This window comes from Hemiscyllium ocellatum, chromosome 2 (genome assembly GCF_020745735.1).
Source record: "Hemiscyllium ocellatum isolate sHemOce1 chromosome 2, sHemOce1.pat.X.cur, whole genome shotgun sequence".
NCBI lineage: Eukaryota > Metazoa > Chordata > Chondrichthyes > Orectolobiformes > Hemiscylliidae > Hemiscyllium > Hemiscyllium ocellatum.
The window spans coordinates 12,570,559-12,586,904 of record NC_083402.1 but is presented as its reverse complement, the minus strand read 5'-3'; the positions used below and the strand labels follow the sequence as shown (position 1 = coordinate 12,586,904).

Here is a 16,346-nt window from a genome sequence, read left to right as displayed (position 1 = left end):
CCACCCGATTCTCTTACCTAATGCCAATCTCCTGCCTTTTCCCCCAATCCCTACACACCATTTCTATTCAGATAATCATTCAATGCCCTCTTGGGCCAGCCTCCTCCATGGTTCCAGGCAAATGGAAACACACACACACACACCACCCTGTCATTTCTTACAATTAGAAAAACAGAGAATAGGCGCTAGGGTAGGCCATTCGGCCCTCTGAAGGCTGCTCCACCACTCATTATGATCATGGCTGGTCATCCAGCTCAACAGCCTGTTGCTACTCTCTCCCACCTTTTGTGGGTTTTGCTGTTATTTCCATAGAATCCCAACAGTGTGGAAGCAGGCCATTTGGTCCATTGAGTCCACATTGATCCTTTGGAGGGCGTTCCACCCACTCCCCTACCCTACTCGTGTAATCCTATATTTCCCATGGACAATCCACCTAACCTACACATTTTTGGACAGTGGGAGGAAACCCACATGGACACGTGAACAACGAATGCGGAGACATTTCTTCAGCCAGAGAGTGGTGGGCCTGTGGAATTCATTGTCACAGAGTGCAGTGGAGGCCGGGACGCTAAATGTCTTCAAGGCAGAGATTGATAGATTCTTGATGTCACAAGGAATTAAGGGCTACGGGGAGAATGCTGGTAAGTGGAGTTAAAATGCCCATCAGCCATGATTGAAAGGCGGAGTGGACTCGATGGGCCGAATGGCCTTACTTCCATTCCTATGTCCTATGGTACAAACTCCACACAGACAGTCACCCGAAAGTGGAATCAAACCCAGGTCCTTGGCATTGTGACGCAGCAGTGCCACCCATGACAGTAAAGTCCTGGGTAAAATTCAGAAGCTATGAAGGGTTGTTATATCAATGTACAATTTTTCAAACAAGAGACTAAAGATGAACATACCTTTTGCGTCAGCCCACCTGCAAGACAGCACCAAGAGAGAATCATTGAATATTGTGCTAACATGGTGTCCTAGGCACATTCAAACCTTAACTCCGTCACTCGGATAGTAGCGAGGTAGTGCCAGGTCACTGCCTGACCACAGAGTGGGTCAGGTGACATTTTGAAAACCATTCTGCTCCTTTGACCCTGCAGTGATCACAGCCCTTAGGGAAGGGGGGATCACGTATCCAGGTCTCGCATATTTTCTCATTGATCATTAACCAAACAGTTACCAAACCAATGGATCAGAGTTTCAACAACAATGAGAAAAAAACATCCCATTAAAACAAACACCTGAATCAACAAGGGAAGAAGCTTCTGGAAACCCTGCGATTTGTCTGGTAACACATTAACAGTGACACAGCGTATTTAGACAGCTCTGCAATGTCAGAAAACTTCCCAAAAGGTTTGACGGAGGAGGAAATAAAAGTCAGTAAAATCCATAAAATAGCTGCTCAGAGAATGGGGAGACCACAGTGTAATGGTAATAACATCCGTGGATTGGTAAATCAGAGACCTGGACTAAAACCCCTCAGGATATAAATTCAAACCCCAACGTGAAACTTAAAGACAAACATAGAAATTGCTGGAAAAGCTCAGCATATCTGGCAGCATCGGTGGATGAAAATCAAAGTTACCATTTCAGCTCCAGTGACCCTTCATCAGAACCTGTGGAACTTAAATTCAATGAAGAAACAAAATTGGGAAAATACTTCAGTAATTGTGAGCAGAAAACTGTTATTGATTCCCAATTTAAAAGTATGGGTTCACTGTTGTCCTTCAGGGAAGGAAATCTGCCATCCTTACTTGGTCTGGCCTACACGTGACTCCAGACCTGCAGCAAGTGGTTGACTGAAATGTTCTTGACTGTGAACTGTGCTCTGAACACTGAACTGAACTGTTTGGCCAACCGAGTCATATATCAGTAGCAACTGAGGATGAGCACGTAAACCTAGCCTTGCCACCAAGATCCATAAACAAAGTAAGAATCAGAAGAAAAATGAGAATTATGATGGGTTTCTGATTCATCGATGAAAGAGCTGGATAGTAAAGAGAGCCTTTAAGTGGAAGTGGGAGGTTGCATCTCCATACAGCTTCACAGAATCACTTGGCCCATTTCACTTAAGGATGACAGTGCAAGGCTGAAGCACGAGGAGCACATTGCTGCTAGACTGGGTCTGCTCCTGTAACCCAACACCTTCCTCCTTACTGTCAACCAGCTGGCCAATTTTTGTATCATCTGCAAGCTTAGCTGTGGTTTCCTCCCACAGTACAAAGATGTGCAGGTTAGGTGGATTGGCGATGCTAAATTGCCCATAGTGTCCAGGGATGTGGAGGCTAGGTGAGTTAACCATGAGAAATGCAGGATTACAGGGATGGGGGAGTGAGGTCCAGGTGAGATGCTTTTCAGAGGGTCAGTGTGACTTGATGGGCTGAATGGTCTGCATCCACCCTGTAGGGATTCTATAATTCTACTCACTTGGTGAAAAATTATTTCTCATGCATCCTATTTGTAGGTATGCCCATTGCTGCTCCTTCAGTGAACCGAAGTGGTTCATCAACCGAAGGAGGGCAGTACATGGTAACCAGCAGGAGGTTGCCCAGATTTAACCTGAAGCCATGAGACTTCAGGGGGTCTGGAGTCAATGTTCAGGACTCCCGGGGCAACTCCCACATGACTGTACACCACTGTGGTACCACATCGTGCTGGTGGGATGGGGCCTATACCGGGATTGTAATGGTAGTGTCTGGGACATTGGCTGTGAGGTATGATTCCGTGAGTATGACAGTGTCAGGATGCTGCTTGACGAGGCTGTGAGACAGCTGTCTCAATTTTGGCACTGGGCCCCAGATGTTAGAGAGGAGAACTTTGCAGGGTCAATAGGTTTGTTTCTGCTGTTGTTGTTTCTGGTGCTGAGATCAATGCCAGTTTGTTCATCCAGTTTCATTTCTTTAATGAGACTTTCTCTGATTGTCATTCAGGCCATTTCAGAGGGACGTTAAGAGATAACCACATTGCAGTGAGTCTGGAATCACATAGACCAGGTGAGGACAGGAGTTTCCTTCCCTCAAGGACATTAGTGAACCAGATGGGTTTTTACTGTAATCAACAACAGTTTCATGATCATCAGTAGATTCTGAATTCCAGATTTTTAAATTGGATTTAAATTCTACCATCAAATTCTGCCGTTGCAGAACATTACCAGGGTCTCCTGGATTACTAGGAGAAAGTGAGGACTGCAGATGCTGGAGATCAGAGCTGAAAATGTGTTGCTGGAAAAGCGCAGCAGGTCAGGCAGCATCCAAGGAGCAGGAGAATCGACGTTCCGGGCATGAGCCCTTCTTCAGGATTCCTACTGTAGCAATAACATCACTTGACCATCGCCTCCCACCTTTACAAGCCCTCGTATCTCCCCTGATGATTCTATACCCTGGAATATTAAGTTGCCAGTCCCTTTCCTCCCTTAACCATGTCTCAGTGATAGCAATGATGTCAAATTTGATGTGTTAATCAACACCCTCAACTAGTCTGCTCACTCACTAGACTCCTTCTATTAAAATAAACACCCCTTCAAAACTCTCTTGTATTTTCACTGTATTCACTCTGCCTGCCAGATAGACTGACTATGCTTTACTTTGATATTTATGCATCATGTCCTGTTGTCCTTTACCCCATATCCCTGCCAAATTACTATTAATATACTAACCGTGTGGAGGAATGAAAGTTATTATTTTGAAGCATTGCTGACTGACAGTGTGGATGCTGAAAGGCTGTTTCACCTGCTGGAGTGTCTAAAATTAAAGATTATCATCTTGGGATAAAGGATCACAGAATCCCTTTCGGTCTGTCAAGTCCACACCAAGCCTCCAAAGAGCATCCCACCCACATTTCCCATGGCCAATACACCTCACTTGCACATCTTTGGACTGTGGGAGGATATCACTGCACCCAAAGGGAATCCACACAGATACAGAGAGAATGTGCAAACTCGACATAAGATAGTCATGCAAGGCTGGAATCAAATCTGGTACTGTGAGGCAGCAGTGCTAACCACTAAGCAACCATGCTGCCTCTAGGTAATAGAGTTCCAGGTTTGGAACATGCTGATGGAGGAGCCTCAGTGAGTTACTGTAGGTCATCCTGTAAATGGTGCACACCACTACCACAGTGGTGAAGGGAACGAATGTTGAAGGTGGTGGATGAGGTGCCGGTAAAGCATTTTTTTTTATAATTCATTCACACGATGTGGGCATCACTGGCTGCACCAGCATTTATTGACAAACCACTAGCCGCCCCTGAGAAGGTGATGATGAACTGCTCTCCTCAATTGCTGCAGTCTGTTTGGTGTAGCTACATTCGCAATGTCTTTAGGGAGGGAGCTGCAGGATTTTGACACAGTGAGACTGAGGGAACAGCAATATATTTCCAAGGCAGGATGGTGAGTGGCTTGGAGCTTGCAGTGGGGGTGGTGTTCCCATGTATTTGCTGCCCTTGTCTTCTAAATGTAGATGTTTTGGTTATAGGTTTGCTCGTTGAGCTAGAAGGTTCATTTTCAGAAGTTTTGTCACCAAACTAGGTAACATCATCATCGACCTCCAGATGAAGCACTGGTGGCATAGCCTGATTTCTATTACGTCTTTAGGTTTCCTTGGGCTTGGGATGTCATTTCCTGCAGTGACATCATTTCCTGTTGTTTTTCTCAGGGGGGTGGTAAATGGAGTCCAAGTCAATATGTTTGTTGATAGAGTTCCAGTTGGAATGCCATGTTTCTAGGAATTTTTGTGCATGTCTTTGTTTGGCTTGTCCTAGGATGGAAGTGTTGTCCCAGTCGAAGTGATGTCCTTCCTTATCTGTATGTAAGGATACTAGTGAGAGTGGGTCATGTCTTTTTGTGACTAGTTGATGTTCATTTATCCTGGTGGCTAGCTTTCTGCCTGTTTGTGCAATGTAGTGTTTGTTACAGTTCGTGCAAGGTATTTTGCTTGTCTGTATAGAGTCTTTCAAGTTCATTAGCTGCTGTTTTAGTGTGTTGGTGGGTTTGCATGCTACCATGATGCTAAGAGGTCAGAGTAGTCTGGCAGTCACTTCCAAGATGTCTTTGATGTAGGGGAGAGTGGCTAGGGTTTCTGGGTGTGTTTTGTCTGCTTGTTGGGGTTTGTTGCTGAGAAATCGTTGGACTGTGTTCATTGGGTACCTGTTCTTTTGAATACACTGTATAGGTGATTTTCCTCTGCTTGTGTGGTTTCTCTGTGCTGCATGTGTGGTGGCTTGTTGAAATTAGCTGCTCTCCCCTACATCAAAGACATCCCAAAAATGAATGCCAGACCACTCAGACCTCTTGCCATCATGGTAGCCCACAAACCCAGGAAATAGCATCACAAGTCCAAGGAAACCTAAACATATAAATAGAAAGCAGGCCATGCCACCAGTGCTTCATCCAAAGGTGCACAATGTTGTAACCTAGTGTGGTGATGACATGTCTGAAGGTGAACCTTCCAGCTCAGCGAGCAAACCGACATCCAGAACATCAACCTGAGCTATAAATCTTCTTAAAACTGGTGAGTTACTGCAGTGCATCTTGTAGATAGTCTACTGCTGCTACTGAACTTAAATGGTGGACGGAGTGGGTGTTTGTGGTTTGGGGTAGCAATCAAGTGGGCTTCATTGTCCTGGATGGTGTCAAGGATCTTGAATATTGTTGGAGCTGCACCCATTCAGGACAAAGCAGCAATTTGATGTTTCAGCTGCAAATGCCAGAACTTCCTACAGAAACCTCTTTAACTTTCCAACTCTCAGCCCTCAGGATTCTTCTCAAAATCAAAATCTTTCACCAAGTTCATGACCTTCTCTCCAGCTTTGGGGACTTCACTGTAGTAGACACTGTAGAAATATAAATTGTTGCTTTTGTTTTGGATATCAGGTATCTTCACATGGTAAAATGTTACAAGGCACAGCTCCCAGTGCAGATTGGAACTTTGATATAACAGACCACACTGGTTAACCAGAACCGTGGCTCTGAAATCCTTTTCTCAAGTCATTTCCAGTAAGCAACTGTCCAAATGTTTAACAATTGTTGTTGAGCAATTTACGTGACGTTTTACCCAGAAGCAAAATTCTCAGGACAGGTTAATTAGAAAATATCAAAACAGTTGGAGGGAAAAAAAAATTGGCAAAACAACAGCAGAAAGCGAGCAAACATGAAGGATTGCAATGTGATTAATGGCATCCAGTCATTCATGGTACGTCAACCAGAGGTCAGCTTTCTGAGCTTATGACAAGAAATGAGGTGAACATTTTCCAGTTTGTTCTAACTAGCGGAAATCTGCAGTATGAATTCACACATCGGGAGCCAGGATAATCACACATAGCAGGGCCAGACAGATAGGAAGAAGCATCCCCGTGTGCATGTCCTGCCAACTTCCTTTGAAACAATGTGTGCGAATTCTTGAAAACAAAACGAGTGCTTGAGAATCGAAGGACAATGGACTCCAGTGCACTTAGTTTAGGGAGGGGTTTTCACTTCTGATTTCTGCTCTGCTGGAACTGCACCCTGAAATCACTCAGCTAAGGAGGAGGACACTCGGCCCATTGTGACACTTCTAGGCCCTTTAAAAGAGCTTTCCAGTTAGTTCCACTCCTTTCCCACAGACCTGTAAATGTTTTTCAAATATTCATTAATTTGCTTTTTGAAGATTATTGGTATATGTTCTTCCAGATTACAGCTTATTTTGCCTCATATTTGTGATAGTGTCAATGATCAACTACTCTGTCAAAATCCTTCATAATTGCATTTATTCTGTATACCCACTGTTGCTGACCTTTGTCGGTTTCCAAGTGTTTGGATTTCTAACTCTCACTCTCTGGCCTGTAGAATTAAAATTAAGTGCAGGAGTACAGTGAAAAGTGTACAATGATGCCTCTCATGGTACCAATTTAGGTACAAATCTTTGTTACAAAAAGAGGAATAAATAGAAAAGAAGTTTCACTACCTTACCGTGATTCAAAGCATAGGTTAGAAATAAGATAAACATTAGTCAGATAAACAGATGACAGCGAAACATTACATTGCAGTAGATCAGCACAGGGGCTTCCACACGTGGTCTGACCAGCCTCACAAGCTGCTGACCACCTGCACCAGTCCCCGGTCCAACAACCACCCTCCCTCTGCTCCATGCCTCCAGCCTGCTCCACTCCAGCTCTCAGCCACTCTGCTCCATGCTTCCAGGCCACTCAGCTGTATGCAGTATTGGAAAGTATCCACCTGCTTAATAAGCATATATCTTGTTCATTTTCCTTTAGCTTGAAGAAGAATGTCCTCTGTCTCTGCATGGTTTGACATTTGGCTGCTGGGTAAGGTCATTCACACTTGCCTTGCCGCCTGGGGGAATGAGAATCAACATTTCAGGCATAAGCACTTCATCAGGAATTGTGGGGGCAAAGGGAGCTGAGAGATAAATAGGAGGGTGGTGATTGGGTGAGGAGACTGGGAAGGTGATGGGTAGATGCAGGTGAGAATGATGGTGATAGGTTGGAGGGAAGGGTGGAGCGGATAGGTGGGAAGGAAGATGGGCAGGTAAAGAGGGCAGTGCCGAGTTGGAGGGTTAGATCTAGGATGGAGTGGGGGGGACGGGAGATGAGGAAACTGGTGTAGTTGATGTTGATGGTGTGTGGTTGGAGAGTCCCAAGGTGGAAAATGAGGCATTCTTCCTCCAGGTATCGGGTGGCTTGGATTTCTGATGGCTGAAGAACCCTCAGGAGAAGACCAAGTGGAGACCGGCCAAGTTCTATTGTGGTGGTACACAATCACACAAAGTTAAGTTAAAGCATAAGATAGTTTGCAGTGTTTATCATTAGTTTATAATATATTTTATTGTTCTAATATTAATTGTGTCAAATAAATAAGTATTACCGTGTATCATTATTAAAAGTCAACTCACAGTTCTTTGGCTGAATATAAGAATTTAAACACACTGTGTGGCAGGCGCAGCAATACCTATATTGTTGTGTAACCTTGTATGTTTTGGAATCCAAGACATGAAAAATATTACTGTTCCAAAGGGCTCATAAACAAAGAGAAGCAGGTCATTCAGCTAAGTTAAATTTAATACAAAACAAAACATCATGGAAATGCAATAAGGAGGTGAAACTTCATACAAGTAGAGTCCTGTTGAGCTATTCAGTAAGGAGGAAACACTCCTTAAATCTTGTTTTTTGCTACTGAACAATTCATCTTATAATGGTATCACAGAAAGGAAGCTATTGTGGTTCACAGTCTAATACACCATGTGTCGTGACATGAGTTAAAACTGATGAAGCAGCGCAGGGTTCAGTAGTTCAGTTTTGAAGTAGTTGGCAGGATTTAATCAATACCTAAAATGTCCACATAAAGTGTCAGCAAAAAGTGACCAAATCCATCTTGTGCAGAATAAAACACTTTTGCCTGTCCCATTTCTACCTAGATGATGTAAATTAAGCTAAAGCACAAAATAAGAATGTTTCTCAAAGCCTATGTGCTATGATTCTGCCTCCAGACAGACTCCCAAGATAGAAAGCTCGCAACGGTGGTTTGGAATTTAGTTCCTTCTGTGGCAGGCTCCATAATCTAATACTTGAGTCATGTATCTCCACAGTCTTCCAAGAATACTGTTAATAATTTTGAGCCACTCTTCTCTTATGAGTGGAGTTAACAGACATAAACCTGTCAATGGAAGTAGGGGATGGGTTTGGCTTCTTACTCAGCAAGACTCAAGTCTCTTGGAACTACAGAACTTGAATGTCACAAGATGGAGAGACATGCTTTTCATCTTGCACTCATCAGGGCAAATGCAAAAATGCCATATTTCATCAGGAATGAAGGGCTCTGGCCTGAAACGTCGATTCTCCTGTTCCTTGGATGCTGCCTGACCTGCTGTGCTTTAACCAGCAACACGTTTTCAGCTCTGATCTCCAGCATCTGCAGACCTCACTTTTTACTCGAAAATCAGCCCTAGCTGTCCATCTCCTGGTAAATGTAAATAAGACTGTGCTTGCTAAATAATCATGAGTTCACTAATAGCTACGTTAACAACCATTTTGAGATCATCATAATGTTTGCATTTATGTTTCATACAAGGGACATACAGCCATATACAGGGTCTTGTTCTCTTCAAAACGAAAGGAATCTATTCAAGCTTGCACCTTTTTAGAATTCGTTGGGAACTTGGAATCACTTCAACCAACCCTTTTCTCCCACAGTACAATTGTTGCGATTGTGTGAAATTTGGCATTCTTGCATTTGTCCTGATGAATACAAGATGAAAAGTTTCAGCAAAATGTCTTGTTTTTCAACAATCAGCTGAAATGTTTCATCACATTCTCGCCTTCCTCAGTGGTAAGTGTGCTGCCAAGAAACAGAGTGGTGAGAGTTAAAAAATGATAAAATCTCCCTGACTGGATAAGTGAGGGGTGTCATATCACACCATTATTAGGGCCAGATATTATGCAATAAGTAGAGTGACAGCTCTCAGCTACAAACTAAGCAACTGGCCCTAAACCACAAAGTTTAAGTTTACATTGAAGCCGGATTCAGAATTGTTTGAATCTGAAATCCAGTAGATTATTTCAAGGCATGGGAGCATGCCATTGGGCACATCTAGTTCCACTCTAGGTCATACACCAAGCAATGTAACAGTTGGAATATCCACTGACACTAGTTTTATTTTAGATTTTTAGATTAGATTCCCTACAGATAGTTGTAGAAGGATCAAAACTGCCAACATTGTAACTCATTTATGGATTTTAAACAATTCTGCAGCTGAAGCATCACCCAAATATTGGTCTGGAATTCACCATCCCTCCCCTGAATGAACTTCTTGGGGTTCGTGAAAGTGGGTGTGACCCAGTAGAATGGTAAGGAAAGAAGGGTGAAGGTGGTGTACCCATTATCCAGCATCTTCCCTGACTATGAACACAACCTGCAACAAAGAGGAGGCAGAGATGTAGTGGTAATGTCACTGGGCTACCAATCAAGACCTCCATGGGAATGTTCTGAGGACATGGGTTCAAATCCCTCCATGGCAGATGTTGACACTTGAATTCAATAAAATCTGAAATAATGAGCTGGCCTAATGGCAGCATGTAAACATTTCTGATTATTATATAAAAAAAAATCTGGTTTACTGATGCCTTTTATGGAAGGTATCTACCATCCTTACTTGGTCTGGCCTACATGGGACTCTATACCCTCAGCAACGTGGTTGATTCTTACCTCCTCTTTGGACAATTTGGGATGGGCAATAAATGTTAATGTTGCTAGTGACACCTACAACCCATTAATAAATAAACAAAAGACAGACCCTGTCCTGCCCTGACCCGCCCTTGCTGGAATCAGCCCGATTGACCCAGGAGAATCTAACTCTTCTGGCTGCGAAGGGCAACATCCTACCACTGCATCCTGTCAGCTGGGTGCATTTCCAGGCAATAGCCAGATCTACTGGTAGCGCTGCTGAGAGACTGAAGAATTGCTGCATCTCCCACTGGCTGGCAATTGCTTGGGGTTGGCGGGCCATGAGGCTCAAGGTATCCAGAAGAATATCCCAGCAAATTAGTTTCCACAAAAGCCTAAAATGCAGCTAAGGGGTCTTCCCAAAAAGCCATGAAAGGTTTGTACCAGGTGTTCTGATGATGCCTATGTTGCTGACAATTTACTGTTTACATATTACACATGTATACATAAGTGGTAGTGCTACATTATAGTATTTCAGCAACCCTAAGTCAAACACATTTTTCCAGCAGACTTTCCATGAATTAGTAACATAATTAGCTTGACCATTAAAATCATTACAAACACATGTGGATCTTTTTACACTTGAACAGCTTTTTGTCTCAATCTACAAATATTTTCCAGGATTCAACAAAAATAGAGAGATCAATAATTTACACCATCATTCTGTGTATTGCACTGTAAGAGGCTCCTTGAAGATTTTTAAAAAAGACAACATATAAAGTACAGAGTGGATTTCCCTTCATTTGAATTGAAAATTGAATGTTAATCTTTGGGTTATTTATGAGGCGGAAGCTCATCTCAATGTTTATATTAACTATATTAAATAAAACATAGTAAAAGGGCTATACACCTTGATGAATAGGTCTTTTAATGTCATAGTGTTTTCCACCACCACTATCTTCACAGTATGTTTTTCTTGCATTTTTTAAGATCTGGAACACAGCCTAGCTGCTAGAACTAGCCTATCCCTTTGAAGTGACTGATCAAATACTTTCTATGAGAACCTGGGCATAACTGTATGTGTCTTGAAATTTCAGAAGCTCATTTGCAACTACTGAGAGATCAGAAAGAACTCAAATGAAATAAATGCCTGACATTCTTTCTGCTTTAAGCTTTTTTTTATATCTGTGGCGCCTGACAAAAAACTTGGGAAAGAAAAAGTGAAACAGAATTTATATCTAACCCATATATTCTCAAGGTATCCAGAAGAATATGCCAGCAAATTAAATACTTTGAAGAACAGTCCCTGTCATTTTATAGCAAATGTAGGCACCATTTGCTTGCAACAAGGTTAAAAAAAACAGTGATGTAATTATTCACATCATTAATCTATCTTCAAATAGCAGATGAGTTTTAAAGGCTCATGATAACAAAATTCCTTGAGGAAATTCCCTCCCTCAGTCGGACATAAGGCTCCTGTCAATCCTTCATCAAAGTTACACTGGCCGGTCAGACCTCCACAAAAATTGAAGGCATTTAGCTTATCACCAGCGAACTGACAAAAAAAGGCTATTTACAGAGAATCTGCTGAAGTACACAAAAATAACAACTGATATAACAACATACAGCAAAAGCAGCCACTGTCCCCCTTTGAGGGAACTATCTATTAGTTCCATCCCGCTGCTCTTTCTTGATAGTCCTGAAAAACATCTCCCCTTACAGGATTTCCTTAATTTCTTTTTGAAAGTTACTGTTGGGTGTGCTTACACCACCCTTTCAATAACGCATTCCAAATCAAGACAACTCGCTGCTGAAAGAATTTATTTTATCATTTATCCTCTGATTCTGTCATCACCAGAGTGAAAAAATGTGGTGCTGGAAAAGCACAGCAGGTCAGGCAGCATCCGAGGAGCAGAAGAGTCGACGATTAGGGCATAAGCCCTTCATGCTGTGCTTTTCCAGCGCCACACTTTTTGACTCTGACTCTTCAGCACCTACAGTCCTCATTTTCTCCTCCTTTCACCACCACCATGAAAATCTTGAGTCATACTTTAAAATAAAGACAGAATCATAAAACTATAAATCATAAATTAATTAGAAATAACTTCAGCATAAGAGCAGAGATGCAGATGTTCAAAGTATTCTAAGCTGTTGGAAGTTATCACAAAAGGTGGGTATAAATGGCTTTTTCTCAACATATTAAGGAACTGGATACAGGAAACCTGTTAAAAAAAACTACCCAACCATCCAGGGCAAGATGGTGATGTAGAGGAGATAGTAGTTATCCAGAGGTTGAAGTTATTTCTCTCGGAACATAAGTTCAAATTCCACTATGACAGCTAGTAGAGTTTAGCTTGAATGAATAAACCCAGAATTGAAAATTAATGTCACTAATCATGACCATGAAACTATCTTCGATTGTCATAGACATCCATCTGGGTCACTAATGCCCCTTGAGTCTGTGCCTTCTGGAATACCAGCAATGTGATTTGCAAATAGGGACGGGCAATAAGGTTGATTTAATTTGATATGATTTGATTTCGTGTTGTCACATGCCTAAATACAGTGAAAAATTCTGTTTTTCATGCAGTACAGGCAGACTTTAGCATAAAGATCATAGTGCTCATATCCCATGAAAAAGTGAAGAAAGAAAGTCACAAATGAAAAGCACTGCCCATGGGCCAGTGTATGTGCTGCTATTATCACTGGAATGAAACATTTCCCATTGAGGAACTTGATAGGAATGAACTTACAGGCAGCAATTAATGTTCCCTCAGGAGGAACACATCACACCACAGCTGATATTCAAACAGCAGAAGGCGGGAAACATGCTATGTAGGCAAATGGTCAATCCCCCACTGGCATTCCTGAGGTCTGGCCAGGACTTGTCCCTTATGCCAGCAGCAAGGAAGATGTTCCCTTACCCTTTACATCAACTCCTCATGTCCTCTGCTCTTAACTCCGTCGCTGAGACCTCCTCTGATTGGTCCTGTCAACCTACCTCTTCTTTACAGTTCTGGGGTGACCCTCCTCATCCACAGGACTACTTCAGTACTGACAGTGATTGATCAGCACTTGCTGACCTCAGAACAGCCAGTCCATGCCAGTAGCATCAAATAGACGCTGATGTAGTTAGAAATCTTAACAGCAACTACCAGACTTCCTTGGCTGCATTTTTTCACAAAAGCTTATAAAGTTCTTAGGATTAAGACAGGGTAAACACAGGAAGGATGTTCCTTATGACCAGGGAGTCCAGAACTATGACTCAAGGTTGTAGGGATAAATCATTCAGGCCTAAGATGAGGAGAAATTTATTCACCTAATGAGTGGTGAGCCACAGAAAATGTTTCAACGTTGAGAGTTATGTGAATTGGCCATGCTAAATTGCCCCAATATAGTCTAATGATGTGCAAGTTAGGTGGACCACCAAGATAAAAGTGGGATGCTCTTCGGAGGTTGGGTGCATGACCTCTTTCTGCACTGGAGGGATTCTACGATTCTAAAATAGTGAATGTTTCCAGGATGAGTTAGATGCAGTTCTTTTGATCTAAAGGGATCAAAGGGGACAGGGAGAGAGTGGGAACAGGGCACTGAAATGGATGGTTGGCTTTGGCCAAACTAAATGACAGAGCAGGCTCAAAAGTGTCAAATGGCTGACATGTACTCCTTTTTTTTATGCTTCTATACTTAATTAAAAATACAGAGATCTCGCCCCTGGAGGGAAAGCTTGCAGCAACCCTGAGTCACTTCTTTGGAAAGGTCTGCCAAATTAATTGCTGCATAGGCATGTAACCAGACAACAATGGGCCTTTCCAAGAACAATGATGCTGGTGATGGAAGACTCATCCACCAAGAGCTGCCAGTAGGACACCACCTGCGGCCCATTATTGTGGCTGGACTCCATATTATAGGAGGAATTGAGAGGGATTGGGGGTCAACAGCAATGGACTCTCAGTGTACCTCACTCCCACCCTCCCTTTCCCAATGCTGGGTCCTTTGATTGGACACTGAGTGTTTTTGTATGATGTTGGATACACAAGTCCAATAGTGGCACTGGCCTAAGTTTGCTGGTTGTGCTACCCATGTACCCAGCAGGCGCCTCACCTCACTAACCACTAGTTTAACCAGCAGTGTCAGGAGGGGACCCTTAAGTGGAAACTAGTCACCTACTGATCAGGATCGAATCCTAGTGGGACTTATAGAAATGGCTATGTGGTGTACACCATCACTCTAGCTGGTGGACAGCCTGTTGCTGTAAACTCTCTGCCATTTTTTTAATGACCATAATGAATCATCATAGAATTCCTGCAGTGTGGAAACAGGCCATTTGGCCCAACAAGTCCACACTGACCCTCCAAAGAGTATCCCACTCAGATGCCCTCCTCTACCCTATTATTCAATATTTCCCCTGACTAATGCACCTAGCCTACACATCCCTGAACACTATGGGTAATTTAGCATTGCTAATTCACTTTCCCTGCACATCTCTGGACTGTGGGAGGAAACCAGAACACCCACACAGACACAGAGAGAACTCCACACATACAATTGCCTGAGGCTGGAATCAAACCCGGGTCCCTGGTACTGTGATGCAACAGTGCTAACCACTGAGCCACCGTGCCCATAAACATTACAGCAATACATGTTTTGTGATATTACCCTCATGTCATCACCTTCTCTTCTTTTTTTTTAGATTACTTACAGTATGGAAACAGGCCCTTCGGCCCATTGGAAGGAAAGGTTGACAGAAACATAGGAGGTGAAAATGAGTGGATGCAGTTGATCCATGTGGAATGTGAAACAACAGCACAGAATGTGCAAATCCATGACAATCAACTTCGGGGAAGAGGATAACAACACAAGGAAATGAATTAACTCTTGCCTGTCCATCTGCTTAGCTATCATGTATATATCTATAGCCGCATTCATCTTTCCAGTTATGTAACTTAGGCTGTTATCTTTAGTGAGGATATGTCACCAGAACATATTCAAAAGAAGTAGCATTAGCCAGATTACTTCAGTGATCTTGAAGTAATTTTGTTATCCCATCGAAAAACCTGCCTGCTTAGTGTAAACAGGTTGCTACTGAAAAAAATGCTAACGCTTCACTTCTCTTAACAACTAGAATAAAATTCTAGAATCAATGCCATTAATTTAACATCATTGCCCCTTACCTCTCCAAATTGTGGATTTTAAAGTTCGTGAATCTTTGTTCAATGTTGCTCGACTAATGCAGAAGACACAGGATTGAGGATAACTAAATTGTGCACATTATTTCATTTTTAGCAATAAATTACTGCCTTGAATCACAATTTTCCAAATATTACTTCAAACCAACATTTTGTGGCCCTTCTTAAGGAAAATGCATGATCAACATTCAGACAAACGTAGCCTTATGTTGTGTCTCTGACGTCTTACTCTTGTCACTCTTCGCTGTTATCAGTGATGGCAACTCCGACATCCGATAAACTCCAGTGCGCATTCTCCCTTGACAACCTTTCAGTTCAGAAATGTAGCCTTCAAAACTCAGGTTCCCATCTGACTCTTCAGTTGCCGTCCTAGTATTTTCTGATTTCACTCCATCGATGTCAATAATCTTGTTTACAGGAAGTGTTACATGGGAGTGGTTGGCACCAGCAGCCAGAGCAGTCCTGTTTACACTTGTTGGGGTGTTCGGATTCTGTCCAAAGCAAGCAGGCTTCTTCCAAGCAACTTTTCCCCTTTCATTCATGGAATCTTTAAAGGAGCAAGAAAAACAGGCACATTAAGATAATTAAAAACACAGGGCTTAAATACCAGTGCACTGAATTTTATTTATCAAACGTGTGCTTTCTATGAAGACATGAAATGAATAGCTCTTGTTCATTATTAACAAGTTGCAACATATCAGAAATATCACTAAACTGTGTTGAGAATTTCGTATCAGAATTTTTAGCAACTGGTGCTTACAGTGGATACTCACTGGAATGTTGAAGGCTGATGGGTAACCTTATAGAAATTTATAAAATCATGAGGGACATGGATTGGATGAATATTCAAGGTCTTTTTCCCAGGGTAGGGAAGTCCAAAACTAGAAGGACTAGGTTTAAGGTGAGAGGGGAAAGATTTAAAAAGGATCAGAAGGATTACTTTTTCATGCAGAGAGTGGTGTGAGTATGGAATGAACTGCCGAGGAAGTGGTGAAGGGTGGTACAAT

At 42.4% G+C, this 16,346-nt stretch overlaps 1 protein-coding gene across 1 annotated transcript in view; it reads right to left on the bottom strand.

The window, feature by feature from the left end:
* Nucleotides 1–15,881, bottom strand: part of LOC132829899 (hepatocyte growth factor activator-like) — a 94,595-nt gene extending 78,714 nt beyond the window's left edge. Inside the window, exons 1-2 of the mRNA XM_060847310.1 lie at nucleotides 15,569–15,881; nucleotides 906–922 (exon numbers count right to left, since the gene is read on the bottom strand). Coding sequence (XP_060703293.1) covers nucleotides 906–922; nucleotides 15,569–15,881 — 330 coding nt within the window. The remainder of the gene's footprint in view (nucleotides 1–905; nucleotides 923–15,568) is intronic.
* Between the last annotated feature and the right edge of the window lie 465 nt (nucleotides 15,882–16,346).